Source organism: Dicentrarchus labrax, unplaced genomic scaffold (genome assembly GCF_905237075.1).
Source record: "Dicentrarchus labrax unplaced genomic scaffold, dlabrax2021, whole genome shotgun sequence".
NCBI classification, from domain to species: Eukaryota; Metazoa; Chordata; class Actinopteri; family Moronidae; genus Dicentrarchus; species Dicentrarchus labrax.
Window position 1 is genome coordinate 10,383,504 of NW_026136710.1, and position 18,395 is coordinate 10,401,898.

The following is an 18,395-nucleotide window of genomic DNA, read 5'->3' on the forward strand; positions in this document are numbered from 1 at the left end:
CCCCTCTCAGCCACTGTGGAAAGCTCTGCTTCATTTCTCTCTGGGTGGGAGTCCTCATTCATACTGAAAATAAGCAACCGACCTCCTTCTACAGGAAGATTGTCAAATATTTTCTTAGGTTCTTTTGATTCATAAATACAGAAGCCGGTTTTCTAAAACTGTTTACGTCACCCCTTGACTGAAAAAGAAACTAATTCAAATGAAATGCGTGCAAAGGGAGTTTAAAGCTTTTTTAGTTTCAGTCTAACCCTTGAATACACACTCATACAGGGATAAAACTAGACTTTTTTTGGCATTAAAATACTTCCCAGGTCCTTTAACATCCTTTTCTCCCTCAACACATACACAGAAGTTTGACAGATTTGGAGTTTATTCACACAGCACATACTACAGTGGGTAATGTATTCAAGAAACATTGAACAGCGCTGCCACATATGACACAGGAAAAAACAAATCAAAAAAAAAAAAAAAAAGACACTGAACCCTTTCTTTGCCATTATATAAAAATAGTGTTGCTACAAAAGTATAAATTAGGCTTACTAATAAGACAACTGAGATCTGAAGCTACACAGGAATCTGCTGCCAAAGTGCGATAAAAAAAGAATAGAATCAAACACATTTTTTGCATTTTAGCAGAGTATAAAAGGAAGTAATGCCTGTAAAATAGGATGAAAGCAACACTAATTTCTTAACCTGAATTGATAATACAGACTATAATCCATAGTTTAAACAGAACTGATCTCCATGTTAGCATTCTTATACCATATTGTACAGTTATTATCTGAATAAGTTAAAATCCTGAAACAAAATAAAACTTACAGCTGATTTCAGTTTTCTAATAACAGTATCTAAGTTGAGTTTCCTATTATATCAAAACCTTTTGAAATGCTACTGTAGAAAATAGAGGTATAATGTTATTGGTGTTCCCTACTGTATCTCTGAAATGAAGGCTCCCCCTTGTGGCATAAAAACAGCAGTTCTCTTGTATTTACATAATACATCCTCTGAAAATGGATGATGTCAACCCATAAACACCAACCCATGATCAGCATCGCTACTCCCACCACCTCGAAAGGTTCAAATTCAGTCCAGGTTGCTTATCTGACTCTTGATAGAGTGTCTTAAGGTAACGTCTACTCGTAAGCCAGTGTTTGTCATCAGATGCAAGTGAATCATGTTGGCTCCAACTTTATATAATCAGTACTCTTATTAAAAGCATGCATATCTTAGATATAATTCTCATTTAATCAACAAAAGGAACACTATTTCTAAGTAAAATTAAGTTGACATCATTACGTCAACAATGGCATTTTGTCCCAGAGCATATTCTATTTAAAATACTTATTTAAAAACTGTAAGAAAAATCCCTTCATCAGTTCAATTGAGGATCATTGCTAAAATCACAAACCAATGTACAGTAATTTGACTGTATCTTTGACCAAAGCTAAATATTGTATGAACAGCTGATTTCCAATTTTGAAATTACAACATTACCTTCTGAGTACTGAGGTAAAACATTTGATTGGTACTTAGAAAATTAAATTTAAAATATAATTTACACCTATTTTCATTTTTTTTCTTCTTTTTTTTTACCAAAATATAAATGTGTGACATAAAACAGCAGTATACATATTGATTTCAGGAATGCAAATTATCACAATGAAAAAAGTGTATGTCTTGGTTACATTGAATTAAGTCATTCTCCCAAGCCTTACAGAGGAAAAAACAGATTAACTGTTCCAACTGAGGTTGGGTAACTAAATCAACCCGAACATCATAATAATTCCTGTCAAGAACCAAATAAAAAAAAAAATCAAATAAAGAAATCATTATATTGAAACTTAACACCCCCTGACAATGTTGTCTTTGCTGACCTCCAGTGGTTTAACTTCTCACCTGGATCCAGTGATGTACAGGTGTATTCTAAGACCCCAGGACATCACTGTTGGGTCTGATTACAGGTGCGGTTACAGGTGCCAAAGAGCACATTTCAGACCACACCCATCGGTGATGATGGATGTGGTGAAACAGGCTTGAAAAGCTTCAACCAAAGAGGGCAGCAGAAGAGTGTTTTTCAGCCTGGTGTTAAGTTACCCTTAAAAGGACAGAAAAGCATTTATTAAACACTAAATCAAAGTTATTAATGGAGGTAAGGAGTCTATTAAAAAACATCTTATGTAGTTGTGAAACAGTTTGAAATGCAAAGCCATTCACCTTTGATTGACTGACATTAGCATTTTTATCATATAACTGAAAATTGACACAACTGCATTCAGGTAGAAGATTATCATTCTTGTGAGACCACAAATGTGTTCTTGGCTTTACACTAGACCATTCTCTTTGATGTTCTATAAATTTCCCATGTGCAATGTACCAACTCCTTACTTCCTGTGTCCTTACAGTCACATTAGCCTTATGTTAAACATAATTGGCACAGGGCTACCATAGTGACTTCTACATGTCCAAGTAGAGTTCACCTGTCTTACTGTTGGCTCTCTGTGCACATCTTTGAGGTCAAAGTTGAACAAAAGATGAACTCTGACCCATGAAGATCAAACCAAAACAGGAAATGGTGACCATACCTTAAGTGATACTGGGGTCTAAAGAGGGGAAACATGACAAAAAGTGATAAAATTAGGTTTTTTGCTGATGAAAATGGGCTTATATATTCAGTTACGACTATTAGTGTTTAATATTTGAATACAGAGTAGATGACGCAGCCTCTGGCACAAAAAAAAGTTAATTCAAAGCAGGTGGAGACATTCCCTGTTCATTCATATGGAGTATGTAACTGTACTCTACCCTTTAGGATCAAAAGACAATATGTAAGTTGCACCACAAATATTGTGATAAACAAAACCCAATAAAGGTTTCATACCATAAAAATCAGTACTGATATGTCTTCCTGCTCTGGTGCGACCCCTAATGAAGACCTGCAAATGTGGTTTTAATCTACTACGGAGTCTTTTCAGTATAGGTTTATACAGTGATAGATACTTGTGCTTGGGTGTGTTATTGTTGAAATAATTCCTGACTTGTTTTATAAACCAAGAGATTACTCCAAAAGGTGTTCAATTTTCTTTTTTAAAACTTGGGAACTTTGGAATAAAGCACTTGTGTAACACCACAGTTGTCCATGATTTTAAGAAGTCCACAGTTGACCACTAGAGGACACTGTTTCCAACCATCAGCCATAAGTCCCTTTGAGTCTACATGAGTGAAAGAAAAATAAAAAACTATAAGCTTTAGAAAAGAAAAGAAGGCCATTTAACAGCGATAAAAAAGGCATGATGTTGGCTCTGACTGTAGGGTTTAAGGTGGTCGCATGAAAGAGACTTAAGGCCCAAAAACAGAGATGACAAACTAGTACTTGACTGATTAGTACCAAAGGCAACAAACAAATTTACAGTATAACTTCCATTCATCCAAGTCATTTTAGGAGGTATCAGCTTGAGTAAATGTATATTAGAATCCATAAAAAAATAAGTTAGTATGCATGTGTTGACTTTAGTGAATGTACTTGCAGAATTCACTTCATCCTGAAAAAAATAAACCCTCAGTGATCTATTTTTCCGTTTGTTGCAAATGGCACTAACTGCATTTGGGGGGTGGAACGTTTCACAAAAGTCACGGTTCAGTACATACCTCGGCATTGAGGTCACAGTTTGGTGTGTTTTCGGTACAGTGAGGAAAAAAGTGTTGGTGCCAACGTGGGTGCACTCATTCCTGAGAAAATCCCATTGATTTCACAAACAGAAAATAATTTACCATTAATAATTAACTGTAGGAGTGTCATGAGAACAGTCATTTTTAGTAGAGAAAGTTGGAAACTATGCCCTGTGATAAAGCTTATTGCCTTAAAAATTGAAATTTGTAGTATATATAAGGAAGACAATGCTTATATTAGAATGATAAATGAGGAAAGAATAAATAAAATAATAAATTTTCTATGGACGAGACTAATTAAGCTTACACCAAAAAAAAAAAAAAACATGTACATAACACACACACACACACACACACTCACGCACACACACCCACACACACAGTGGGCAACCACACAAGGATTTATGCAATTATGAATTAAATCCTTGCCTACGAGCTTACCAAACTGATGGCTAATAACGTTACTGCTGTCTATCTGAGAGCAACTTATCGCTGACTGTAGGCGTCTCTTTTACAGACCTCACTGATGTGCCAGTCCTGAACTACCAGCACTGGAAACTATCATCAAGCCCGACAAAATGGCCTCTAGATGTCATTATTGTGTGATTACAAGCTGGGTTGTAGGCATTAAAGGATAATATAAGGATTTATTTATTGAACATGTTATTTGATTTCCTGTTGGTGCAACCCAGCTATTGTATAGGTAAGGCTGAATGAAATCAGCGTAATGGCCGACCACAAACAGGCACTAATATGATGCTGTCCTTTTTGTGCATGTACATTTTTGTGCATTTTATTCAACTGAACTTTGCGACACTGGCCGTTCTGTGCAAATCTAGCCATTTGACTTGCATATCTAGCAGCATAAGGGTTAGGGTTAACCTCTCGAGTTAATTTTGACTTATTTTCTTTTACAATTTCTTACATAAACAAAAAGAAAAGCATCATATCATTATTAATGTTTTATCAACTGCTTTTTACCCATTTAAATATGAATAATGCATGTAGCCCAGTCCATGCAAATGATCCACAGCTACATTTTTAGGCCACTGAAGCAACTGTCAAATCAGCTGCAATGATTTAGCTCTCATTTAACCTAACCCATCTCCCATGGCTGAATATGTTATATGAAAAATATATTTTTTATTGATACGTGAATAAATAATAATCCTAGTACACCTAATTGTCAGAGGTGCAATGGCAGTGAGAATTCACCACTTGAATGTTTTTTGTCACACACCAATGAAAATGATCATTCTCCGACTTACTGTACATGCTACAGTCCTTACTGCTATATGTGTTTTCAGAGGTCTATGACAGTAGCTTCAAATCAGTGAAAGCTGACTTTACCTGAAAATGTTGCCATCCAGTGAGAATAACAGCATTAGAGCCTTTTAGCAGTTTAGTCATTAGGCTGGAGTAACTCAAATCACTGGCCGTGTTAAGACTGAAACTCATCCTGCTTACGTGTGCATCCCATACCGAGGGTGGCGTACCAAACAGGACAATCTTTTGAATGTTACCGTTCCACCCCTACATTTTGTCCACTGTACTTTACAACAGTCCTTTCTCTGTATAAAATGTGTAATAAGCCGTATTGTTTAATGGGTGTTTGCAACCTGTACAATGTGAGTTTCCTGTAAATATCTGTCTCGAGAAGTATTTAATGTCCATACACATTTAAGTTTACAGTTGGTCTAAACCTACAGTATATAAATAATAGTCTTAAGTCATTGGTTGGAGGTGAAGGTTTGGTTGGTTAGGGTTGGTTGGGTTTCTCTCCTAGCCCATGTTGGAGCGAAGGAAAATGAGTTTGTTCATCTCTTCAGCGGTTACCTGCTGCCTCCTCTTCATAGCCAGGCTCTGCTCACAAACAGTCACGCACTCGCTGCGTATGCCCACAGCGGGCACAGCGAGGAGCCACAGTGCCAGGCGAGCGAGCCTGGGGAACTTGTCACCCACTGCTGAGCTCCAGTACTGGAAGAGGTCAGGTGTGCCTTGGAGAAGAGGTTCAGCCAGGTATTGAAAAATCTCTTGTCTGACTTGGCTCTGACTCTCATCATTACCAGACACTGTGCAAGATGAGGAGGTCCCCCTTGAGGTGCCGCCATTGTTTCCCCCTCCCTCTACGCGGCTTATTTTAGGGGTTGGTGGGCCGTCAGTGTCCCGCTCTTCGCCGCCTGAACCTCCGCCACCGGTCATGCTTCCATCCCTGGTATCAGCAGCCATTTCGCATGCACGAGAGATTATGTCTTCATGCTGGTAGGCTGGCACTGAACGTAGCTTGAGCTGGGGGTCCAGGACCATGGCTACCTGGTGGGCTCGTTCAACCTAGAAACAAGGGTAACATTTCAATGAATGTCAGTTCTTCCTAAAACGTATTATTCATATGCATTCATATTACTTGGATAACAACACTGAAACTCTTGGCATTGTATCACAATACCAGGATCGGTAGATCTCAACAATTTCTTGCCCTATTCCTTACAGAAATGTAGTAATTCAAGAATCTTAACACTTTGACAGCCAAATGTTCATTTAAGAAACTTAATGTAATACCAGTTCAGTACCTTAAAGTTTTCCTTTAGTGCTTCCAGAAAGTAGTGGCAGAGTTTGCTAGCTGTGCCGGTTCCAGCCTCTCCAGCTTTGGATGTGAAAAACTTCTCCAAGCGCAGGTAGACGGGCAGCACCTGCTGTAAGGTTGGTCTCCTCTGACTGCTCAGCTCCAGAGCTGCCAGACGTAGAGGTGCCAGCAGACAAGCCAGCGTCCCTAGCAGATGCTTGTTGAGACCTTGGAGGATTGGAGCCGTGGACTTACTGCGTCCATAGGCCTCACAAATCTGTTCAAAGTGGGCATGGACCTGCAGAAGAGCTTCAGCCGTACGATCCCAGCAAGGAGGTGTGGGGAATTGTGCAGGGCTGCTATGTGTACCTTCCTCGGTTGTGCTTGTGGATGTGTTGGTGCACTGGTCCTCGCGAAGAGCCAGTGTGGAAGAAGAGGCGATATCTCGGCATGTTGAGAGAAGCTCAGCCAACTCATGGAGACCTCGAGCTTGGAGGCTGCGCTTCCCGAGAACAGCCTGAACGACTGCACCGAGTGAACACCCCGCGCATCGCAAGCATATCCTGCCGCGTCCGCCGCCACCAAGCGGTGATCCCGCAAATCCTGCTCCCCACACTCTTGGCTCTGAGACATACACAGTGCGAATGTCTGACATTACAAACTCAGACAGCACATTCTGCACCCAGTGGTGAACCTGCTCAGGCCCTTCCCTCAGCTCAGCCTCCCTCACACCGAGCACATAACGCTTCAGTCTCGAGCCTTCCACCTGGTAGGCTGTAAGAACATAGCAAGCATCTGGGCCTGATGTCTGGGAGTGGCAGGTGACAGCGATGCCAAGCGAAGCATTGGAGCCTAGAGCACACGTGACTTTGACTTTGACTTGGTTGTACATGCGAGGCAGCTGGCGCAGTGCCAAGGCACTCATGTTGCCAAAAGCATCACGGGTGGAGTAGGCACCATGACGAGCACCCGTATCCACTAGGGTCTGTGCCAACTTCAGGAAGTCCTTGCTGTTGAGCACATTTAGCATGCTCAGATCCGAACACATTACCCGTAAGAGGCGCTCAGCCACCTGCTGTCGCTCCTTCTCAGGTAGTCCATTATTCTCTGGCAGCAAAGACAGCAGATGGATGGGTAGGAAGGCAGAGCAAAACATAAAGATAATTAGTCGATGTTTTTTGAATTTGACATATTGGCTGAAAACGCAAGATGTTGTAGAAGGGAAAAGTAAATACAGAATCACAGAGAACCATAAAGACATGGCAATGTCTACAGACCAGATGTACATACTTAGATTTCAATAATTTTATAACATGGTATACAAAGGCTCAAAGTGTGTACAAATCTTTTCATAGCCCTGTATATAAAGTAACTCTACCAATGTGAAAATAAATTGATGGCAGTACTTACGGCTGAGAGTGTGGTTTCTCTGGGAGATAGTTTGAGGCTGCATTTGTAGTTTAACTGAGGAATGGGCCTGGGCCTGGGCCTGGGCCTGGGCCTGAGTCTGAGTCTGAGTCTGAGTCTGAGTCTGAGCCTGAGAACCTCTCCACAGCGGCTCTTGAGGACCGGAGGCTGAGGAGGTTTTGGGAGAGTCCCCTTTGGTGTGGTTCTCGTTGTCCGCTGAGGAGATACAGAGATGGAACATCAGGCAGAGGTGGCAATAGCATACGCTTTTAATGGAGGAAGTGTATGTTAAGTGTTTCCAGTGGAGAAAAATGTAAAGAATGAAATTATGATACAAAATTAACCAAACAACACAACTGTCAGCAAAAGAAAATACAAAAATACATTACTTAGCCTCTCTGAGTCGCTCAAAACCAGCCATGCAAGTTAAGAGAAGGCTTTCCCTAGTCATTTCTCACAGAAGATCAGCCACAAATAAGTCATTAAATGAAGTCAGTCTAGCAGCAAACGCCAAACAGCAAAAAAAAAAAAATCATAATAAATTATCAACTAGTGTAAATATAGTTTGTTTTCATGGGTGAAGTCTGGATAACAGTATTTTAAGACTGTCCAGATGATAACTGTACAACTGACTGCATGCAAAGGACAGGCAACATGATTCATGCATAAGAGGGTATACAAACTGCACTTAAGTCATTTATCAAGTAAAGATAGCACACATTAGGTGGTTACAGCATCTCAAATATGGGTATTTGCTTTCTATCCTTGTTTTCACACCATTGTTAAAAAAGTTTATTTTTTGTTTGTTGGCAATTCGGCATAATTTTGTTGTGTCTTTTAGCTATGGTTGCTTGAGATTGGAATAACAAATAATAATTTATTTGATAAAATAACTAGAAGACAATGCACCTACTGTACACACACACACACACACACACACACACACACACACACACACACACACACACACACACACACACACACACGGTTACATGTATGATGCACTAAAGCGGTTGCAACAAAACATAAGGACCACATCCAGCAGCCTCAGAACCAGATCTCCAACAACCCTCATTAGGGAAGACTTCAATGCCTACACCTCAACAAACAATTCAGAATAATGTGTGATCATACTTTCACATGCACTGCACCCATTAAGGGTGTGTTCACATTCTGTATTTCTTTCCCTGTTGAGCTTAACATGCATTTGTAGTCGTGGACTCACCAGCGTGGGACTGCATGTGCTCCAGGAGGTTGTTGTAGAACTGGAACTGGATGCCACAGGCACCACAAGTGTAGGGTTCTAAAAAATCACAAGGCCCAGAAGAGCATTGACTCTTTGTCGGAGGAGAAAATTAATACACCGTGCATCTGTCCATCTACTAGTCTCTATTATCCCTTATCTACACTGGATCAGCAGCTCTGAAAGTCACTTCCACCAAGATGTTGTTACTTTTGTGATTTTTGTGACCCAATCTGCAGCAGCATTTTGGTAAAATAGTGATGCAGTTCTTGTGGTACTTAAAAATATATTAAATAATTGCTGTAATGTTTAGAAGTTGTATGTTTGAGCATCCTTGTTCTGACCACATATCACAACGTCCCTGAATCGGACCGGAAGCCTTTGTTGCATGTCATTCCCACTCTCTATCCTTCCCCTCATTTTCTGTCTGTTTGTACTATATCTTATCTCACAAAAAGGCTAAACATAATAAACAAAGGAATGTTTACATCTTTAAATAAAAACATTCAAAAATCGTACACAGCTCTTCCATCAATATTAGTCCGCCAAAAGAAAACCCTGTAACAGTATGAGTCAGCTTAGTTGTCAGTCATTACAACACACGACTATGTCTGAATGCAATGCAGATGTACAATAAGACTAATGTTAACAATCCGGTTCAGACATTCCCTAGTGATAATGAAGCTAAGTGCAGAAAATCTGTATAATCACAATGGATTATAGAGAAACTATTTGCACCAAACAATCACAGATTAACAAAAAATAAAGCGTAACAGAAAAAAAAGGGTGAAATGAGAAGGAGGCAGCATGCATACTGTCTGTCATGAGCAAGAAGGTGGGGTTGGACTTACTCTGGGTTGTAGAGAAGGAGGTGGCCACCAGAGGGCTCGGCGTTCCTGTGGACATGATAGACAGGGAGTTAGAACTACAGACAAAGTGGGCCTTTCTCTGACGCTCTTTTCCCTTGATTATTCAGTGCCTTTATGTAGCGTTTTAATTTTTTTTTTAAGGCAAGCATGATTTGCAATAAAAGAGCATTTATTCCTAATATTACTATGATCTGGTACCAAATATTACGAGTAATCACAGAAATTTTGATCAGTGACTGATGGTGATGTAAAATGTATATACAATGAATATAAATACTGTATTTATTACAGGCACATATTGATTGATTCCAGCACCAGGCAAACTGCAACTTTCCTAAATCACAAGCAGACGGATGTGAAAGTGTCAAGTAGGTGCAAAAAAGATGGAGAATCATCAGCAAATACATAAATATAAAATCAGTCTATACATAGACCGTATACACACAGGGATCAGAACAGCAGAACCGCAATAATAGCGAAAAAGTCTACTTCCCATTTCTATTTCTGTTTAAAGTTACTTTATAAAAAACAAGCCCAAAACAGCAATTCCACATTGACTGAGAACAAACCAAGTGCAGTCTATCAAACTTTAAAAAAAAGTTATTAATCTTGGATGCCACAGAGGCTGGTTTCAGCCTGATTGACACTGTAGCGTTTCTATTTTTCTAGAGCAAAAAGCTTGCTGGGTGGAGTGGAGATAGAAGTTCAGTGTGGGAGATGTAACAAGTAGTAACAGTTATCATAAAACACTTTCGTGGTATGGGAACCAGTTGTGTATGTTTGTCTGTTTAGGGTATAACAGCAGATTGGCAGTACCTCTGTTATCCATGTAAAACTACTGAAGGTGGAAAAGGCATCCACAAAGAAGGGCACACATCAACTCTGAGTAGTTAAGTGAAGCTTTGACGTGTGTATAGACAGCTTTAACTTAAAGACCCTGGAAATGTATCACTATCTAAGTAACGAAGGTAAAATCTGTATCTGTATTTTTTTTTTAAGTGGGTGTGGTTTGATCAGGTTTAAATTGACAGTGGGCTGGCAAAATAAGCAAACAAACTACACACTGTCATTAGATTCTGATTCAAATATTGCTGATTGGCGCACAGAAATGTGACGTCACCTTTTTCCAACTCATCCCAAACCGCTTCAAACCAGTGAGAAAAGCACAGACAGAAAACTGTAATGAGAAACGACTAAGACTTTTGCTACTTTTGCTGACAATTTTGTGTTCAGGACAGCATTGCTCACAGTAAGAGGCTGATTAAGAAAATGTGTTTTCAGAGCCTTTAATTACAAGTCTATTTTTGGGTCACTGCCATGATGTGGCAGCCGTCGGTGCCAAAGGTGATCCAACATGGTATTCAACAAGGTCTCCATTTTCATGGTCTGAGTATGGAGTAGAATAATAATAACAGAGCTCTTAGACTTGAGTTTTATATAGTAACAATTGATGCAAGGTAGGTCACACCAACCTCTTTACATCCTCCACCACCCCATCTCAATTTTCAGCCCGGGCAACTGAAAATACTTTTTCACCGTTCGAGCAGAAATGATACATTTCCACACAAATACACACACATCCACATAAAATAAAGTGACTCAGTGCCTACCGCTTGAATTTTGCGAGCTATTTGTGTCAACCAGACTAGACTGAATTGCACTTTCCAGTTTCCGCCTGAATGGACTGTCTGTAAGTGAAAACACAGGAGAAACAATGAGTGACATGCCCATGCTAAATAATGTGGATAATATTCCTAATTCATACTATGAACCCACACAACAGTTAAGATGGAGCAAAGTCAATGACATGCAGTTTATTAATCTAAACTTTAGTTTGCGGCCTGCAAATCAATCACACTAACAGCCTTGACAAAAGGATACAAATGTTCATATTACATTTAAATATGAGTTTAATTCCTCCTCTTCATTCCATCTTTTTGACCCACTTCTAAGCTGTGAGTGTGTGCCATGCTTTAAATAGTTCTTTATGGCAGAGCACTTCTTAGCAGAAAGATGGGGGGGGGGTCATGTACCACAAAATACAGTACCAGTTGGGAGAAAAATCAAGGATTTATGACAGCTGGACAAAAGTTTTGGCGAAGCAATATAGCAGAGTAACATGATCTAAAATGTTCTACTGCCAATGGTCTATATGTAATATGTTAAAATAACAGTCTAAAATGCATTTATCTGTATTTGATTTAACCAATTTTACTTGTATTTATAGTATAGTATAATGTATTTTGTTGAGATTGTGAATCTCTGGAAAAAACAGCTTTAATAAGACATGCATTAAGCAAGAAATTAGAGAATCTGCGCAGTCTGCATTAAATATCGTTTTAATGTTTTTAATCATAATTTTAATGTGTTTAGGTGCTTGGGGCAATTAAAAAAAAAAACATAACAAGAAAAACGTTCAATGTATCATCACTTAAATTGTGCAATTAACCATTGACTAAAGGTTAATAGTTTCCAGCAGGGTTGCCACAAATACAGCGGCAAGGTGACCCAGAGCCTTACATTCAATCTCTTAGGGTTCTCTTATATCCTGTTTCCACTGGCTCAGTGTAACACACTTTAGCCACAGTGAGGCATGCTCTTATGAATTTCTGCAAAGCCCTCACAGCAGGACTGTGATATTATTGTGGCAGTCCCTGCCCTCAAACCCAGCTATGCCAATATCATAGTAAACTGACTGTCTGCCATTTTAAAAATACATGATTCCACAGCACAGCCCATAGGTGTTTTTTCCCTTCTTTACCAACATCAGTCTCCTTTCAATTTTGTCCTGATTCATTTCCAACAATATTACAATTTATCATGTTGACACCCTCAACCATTTACAGAACATTCAAGTTCTACACCAATGACAAATATAATGGACATGATCTGTAAATATGACAATAAGGGATTTAAATTTGTCACCATCCGGAGCACGAACAACTATGTGTGTGTATGTGTGTGAGTGCGTGTATATATGTGTAGGTGCGTGTGTGTCGAGGTTATGTGGCATGCAAACTTGAAACTTAGAATTATACAATCAATCAACAAAGCTACTTAAAAAATGTAAAAGAAATGATGCTTACTTTTTATCTTACCAGTTTGGCTGTGGCCAAATTTAGTCATATCCATGCTCCCACATTCCTGTACCCGTGAAGCCTTCATATCAAAGGAGCCTACATCAAGATATATACTCAGAGTCAATCGTAGTTTGTACTTCCTCCATAATGCATGTTTATAAGAGACTACATATGTAAAATCAAATAGGGACTCTAAATTCTAAGAGTTGGACATTTTCAAATCCCACACTTTGCTGCTTTAAGCAGTAACTAAATAAGCTCACCCATTGGTGTGTGAAGAGCAACATGCTCCTGGTATGGATTGAAGTACTTGTACTGCTTCCCACAGAACTCGCAAACATAGCTCCCAGTTTCTGCAGATGAGAAAACACACAATCAAACCTTTGCTTTCATCTAAATCCACATCACTGTTTGTATCATATCAATTAAGATCCAGTTTGTTGGATTAGTTGTTTTCAATTAAATAAAAAGGAACAGAATCATTTTGGTAATCATGTCTTATTTCACAAGCAGAAAACAAGAGATCCTAATAGAGTGGAGAAGAGGAAGGAGTTGGTGATTCTGATAAAAATGTTTCCCGTCTGAATATTCCCATTTGAAAGTTTACGTTTAGCAAGACCTCAATATTAGAGAACATAAAAACACAGGGGGTCTCCCTGCACAGTGTGTGCAGGTTCACGCTATCCCCCCAATCAGTAGGAGTCATTAGTGCAGTGACAAGTGCAGGCTTCCCACCTGCGAACACTGCCAATTGTGTTTGAAGGGACACCCGCTGCCGTCGGTTGAACCCGCGGTCTCTGCGGAGGTGGGCGAGTGCTTTTTCCCCTGCGAAGGAGGACTTTTGGACTCATGTTCTGAAAGCTTTCCAGTGTGGAGTTAGCTCATATGCTTAGTGTTATTATCCTAACATGGATCACCAACATGACTTAAGGTCGTTGACTGAAAAACTGTGTCCAATGCACTGAACTGGACACAGGTGGATTTCAAGATGTCAAACTGTATGGCATGTTAAGAGCAATCAAACTAATGATGGATGCATCTAAAATCTATTTTGAATTTTAATGCCAAGTAGGAAAACATTTCTTGGCTCAGATTTCTGATTTTCTCTTCTAAATAACCATTGTAATATAACATGAAACAAATGAAATCAAATTATTTTGAAGAAATGGGTTACAGTGACAAATTATCCAATTTAATCCATTTCTTCTGGAGGGTATCATTTGCTGCTACAGTATGTATAGAACATTCTGTAATCTTGTTTTGCCACGGTATGTCTGCTGAACTAAATGAAAAAAAAGTGCATCAAACAGTCTTACTTGGTCCAATTTTCTGGTAAGGTTCAACTGGCTCCTCCTCTTTAAGGCTGTCCACAGGTAACACTACCTGTTCATATGGATCTGAGAGAGATGAGGGAGAAATAGACACTTACATTAAACATTATTTTCACACTGACATCGACTGTACATTTCAGAAAATCTCCTCTTGCTCCCTTGTCAAATTTAATTTTGAACGTGCACATATGCCACATTCTCTTTGCTCTTCCTTTTAACGGTGTATTCAAACAAAATCACAGAATGTGTATTGTAGATAGAACTGAAAAAAGTTAAATACTGTGTCCCTAGATACACTTGACTAGCACCCATTAGCTTCATGGACACATCATATGAAAAAGTAAGCCACCATTTATTTCAGAGCACATTTATGTTTCTTTTTTACTTACAGTTGAGTGTGGCAAGGCTATCCCAGTGTTTTCTAACATATGTATACCTTCTCTCTGCCATCCTACCTACTACATCATCCCACCGACTTCATACTACTTAACTGCTAGTTAGAAGGGGATACATGTAATTTTGTCAAATTTTTGTACATTTGAAATAGTGGGCTTTACTTACCTAAACTTAAGTGGGAACTTAACTGAAATACACTCAACCTAAGACAGACACACTAGAGTTGGGCCTTTGCTAATTTAAGTGTATTTTGTATTTGTTCAAGTAAGTTCCTGATCTACTCCTCTTTACCATGCTACTCAGCTTTTGTTACAATTGCAGGAGGTAGACATTCTGCAGCAAGAGGACAGTGTGAAATGGGAAGTTCACTTATAATATACTTTCGAGTTCAAGTTTTGGAAGCTTCAAAGAAAAATTGTCACACAAATTGTCCAAAAACTCCTGGTTACCATCAACTGCATGCAGGTCACGGTGCTCCTGGAAGCAGCTGTAGTATTTATACTTCTTGCCACAGATGTCACAGGAATAACGGAAGCTACCTGCAGATGAACAGAGAAAGGGAGAGAGATTGCTTATGATTTGTGTTGGATGTGTGACTGGCACACAGGCAGGCAGATAATGGATATTAATGGCACTGAAAACCAGTATTTTGGGGATGACTGAATAACAGTGTCACAGAAAGAGGAGTAAAGTTCTGTTTTTAGTCATTCTGCATTATAGAAATTGTCAGGAATTTGTCAGACCATACATACTGCTAGCACATGATTCAAACTGGAATACTGAATTAAAATGTTGTCATGAACTACATCATGCAAAGTCTGTAGAGGGCCATGAAGGATGCAGATTACTTGTTCTGCTCTTGCTAGTTTCATTGCATTGGAAAGCATCGTGCAGCCAGGTGACTGTTGACAAGAATACCTGCCTCATTGCACACGACAGTAAAGTCTGAAGGCAATATGCTGCATAAAAAGCATTGCATGGAGCAACTGTAAGACAAAATCTATTTCAAACCATGTCTATAGTTGGTTCAGGTTTAGTCTTCTCGCCATAATAATATCTAACTGATGTTGCCCCAGCAGAAGGCCCCTCCCCTCACACACTCATGTGACAAATGTTTTATCATTTAGCAGCTGAGCGACAACCTCCAGTCCATTCTGCCTCTGGTAATTCAATCAGCTGCATCTTTGGCTGAATTCCTGAGGTACTTTAAATATGCATTTAAATACTGTACAAAATGTTTTAAAGCGGAAAATAAAATATTCGACTCTGGACTGATTTCGTAAGTCTGCTTGAAAAAGTAAAGTTTTTTTTGGCAAAATGTATTTTCAATATTTTAGAAAAAAAAGTAGATGGCTGTCCTATAAAAGTGATGCAAAGGAGGTCAGAGAAAAGCCAACACAGTTGATTTAAAACAACTAGTTTCTCCACTTTCCCAGCAAACGCATCCCTGCAATTTATGCTTAATTGGCAACAAGGAAATACAGCTACAAAAGCGATTATTAGGGTGCCTAACTGTAATTGCATTTATAACACCTCAAGGCTCCAATACCATGCATATTCTATAATTCCCCACCAATTAACGTGATTAAAACTATTTTCCGCAAATTTGAGGGTTCCTGGCATTTGTCAGTGTAATTAAACCTCACACAACATCACCGCTCCAAGCATAGGTGAGGACACATTCTGAGTAAATCAATAACACAGTAACAACATAGATAACTGCTTATGGATGCATGATCCTTGTAGGTTAGACTTTACCTTGATGTTTCTGTGCACTGGCTATTACACAGCCACACACAAATACTCCCAAAGAAAGCAAGGACAGTTAAAAGACAAATTCAATCTGCAATTAGACTACTTAGTTTCCCCTTTATTTTCAAGTGGCTCATAAAACAAGCAAGCCAAAAGTCCAAACTTTGTCAACCTTGAATGTCCTCTAATTTGGCTCAATAATAGTTAAAGCCATTAAAGGTTATATCCTGCCCACTGGTTTTGATGGATGACTAAAATATTTCAGAATACCCAGCCATTATTCAAATGAATATGCAAACTGGTCTTTGATTTCCACTGGATAAGCGATAAAAGCCACGACATGTTTCACATTTAAATGTCAAAGTGAAGTTTGCATTTTCAAGTTAAGGTTGTACGCTGCCAATTTTACAAAGCTGACATGCAAAATCCATTTTCCATTTGATTTCACAATCAATAGGACAGAGTTATATTTTGAATACACTGATAATTACTTGTAAATTGATTTTTATGTTGACCATGGTGTAAAAATAAGAATCTGAGAGTGTGTGTAGGAAGTTTCATAACCACCTTTCATGCTGAGCTCTCGGTTATTCTTAGTCTAACTTTCAGTATGATTCCAAAGAAATCAAAATAGTCCTACTGTAATTGCATCATGTGAATGGGACCACTTGGTTGACGCAGCAGGGTTAAGCAAAGAGCAAAAAACATTTAACCTGGCAAAGAAGTTGAACCTGGCTCAACTTTTGTCTGAATGTCATCTGACAAGGCTGCATTGGCTAATCAAATACTTTAAATTACTGGTATATTACTTTGTAACGTGAATGCAGTATGTCTGCTGTTACCTGGCAGAGTATGACAGATAAAAGATACAAATTAATTAGTTATCAGTGTGGTAACGTTCTGAAGTTGTAAAATCCTGCCTAGTATAGTACAAGTATTATAAAACTCTGCAGTGTTTTGGTGTCTGTTATTTAAATAGATCCATGGCCTATTAGTCCAACTAGACTTCCTGGATCGCATTTTATTGTCTCACCAATACCTGAATTAAAACACCCCCACTAACGCCTGCATTTTTTTTTTTTTTAAACACAGGGCTGTTTTTGGTCTTAACACCCACTTAGTCAGAACTTCGGAAAGTTTGTTCTAGCTGAGCTCCCAAAATACTCTCTTCAACTCCAAGAACTCCTCCACAACACTACAGCCTGTGTTGTCTTCTTCTTTTCAAACTTATCATATGCCCACAGTTCTTCAACAGTGAGATCATTTACAAGCCATACTAACTGGGAAATCCAGGCTTATTATCAGCTGCCCTGGCTTAATTTTCCAAGTTACAGAATGCAATTCTTGCAATGATCCAGAGTAAGTTGCTATAGTTACCAATTATTAAGAACAAGTCTGGTGTTAAGCAGGCTGAAAGTCAAGTTTACACGTCATATCTTTACTTTGTTGTCCTAAACCTGAGCTTTAAACTTTCTTTTGATCACTGACATGTAGAACAGATTCTTCCCGAGGCAATCACTCCATTTATTTATCTATATCAAATTAACTGCTACTAAAACAGGTTGTAATTTGCCTCAGCTTGTTTTATCTTTACTTGCTGCCTCGTTCTTTTCAAGCAACTTGGACTGCTCATAGAAGCCAGTTACATTTCAAATACACTACATAAATTGGCATGCCAGTCATTATCAAGTGTAAATATGTGGCATCAACCAAATGCTTTACAGGATGTTCCATCCTCTTAAGAATTTAATCTATCGGCCTTTTTTTTTTTTTTTTCCCCAAGCAGCCTCTCTGGCCTACTTATTAACACGGTCACAGACCTTTTGGTTACACTGTATTTGTATTCCTCATAGAGCCCAAAAGAATTACTTTTGTTCTGTCTGCATTAAAATGATTGCTCTTTTCTCCCTGGCATGTTGATAGTGCTGCCTTTAAGCGATGTGCACATTCATGTAATGATTGCTGAGAGTGTGTGTAGGAAGCTTTATAAATAACTCAAGTACTACACTGAGGTAGGAGTATTTTTAGTCCTAATCAAACTTTCACCGTGATTCCTAGGAGTGATTTTAAGATGCCTGATAAATGCAG

The 18,395-nt window shown here is 38.9% G+C and overlaps 1 protein-coding gene across 10 annotated transcripts in view; it reads right to left on the reverse strand.

Moving 5' to 3' along the window:
• Nucleotides 1-352: 352 nt before the first annotated feature.
• Nucleotides 353-18,395, reverse strand: part of znf618 (zinc finger protein 618) — a 33,277-nt gene continuing 15,234 nt past the window's right edge. For 3 of the 10 annotated variants that reach the window (XM_051413193.1, XM_051413190.1, XM_051413194.1), the window contains 11 exons: nt 15,005-15,094; nt 14,145-14,225; nt 13,564-13,653; nt 13,092-13,181; nt 12,835-12,924; nt 11,359-11,436; nt 9,731-9,775; nt 8,862-8,939; nt 7,640-7,852; nt 6,237-7,336; nt 353-5,997 (listed from right to left, as the gene is read on the reverse strand). In XM_051413193.1, the coding sequence (XP_051269153.1) occupies nt 5,449-5,997; nt 6,237-7,336; nt 7,640-7,852; nt 8,862-8,939; nt 9,731-9,775; nt 11,359-11,436; nt 12,835-12,924; nt 13,092-13,181; nt 13,564-13,653; nt 14,145-14,225; nt 15,005-15,094 (2,504 nt within the window). In that variant the 3' untranslated portion in view covers nt 353-5,448. The remainder of the gene's footprint in view (nt 5,998-6,236; nt 7,337-7,639; nt 7,853-8,861; nt 8,940-9,730; nt 9,776-11,358; nt 11,437-12,834; nt 12,925-13,091; nt 13,182-13,563; nt 13,654-14,144; nt 14,226-15,004; nt 15,095-18,395) is intronic. The other 7 variants (XM_051413197.1, XM_051413200.1, XM_051413198.1 and 4 more) reach the window with 5 other exon arrangements.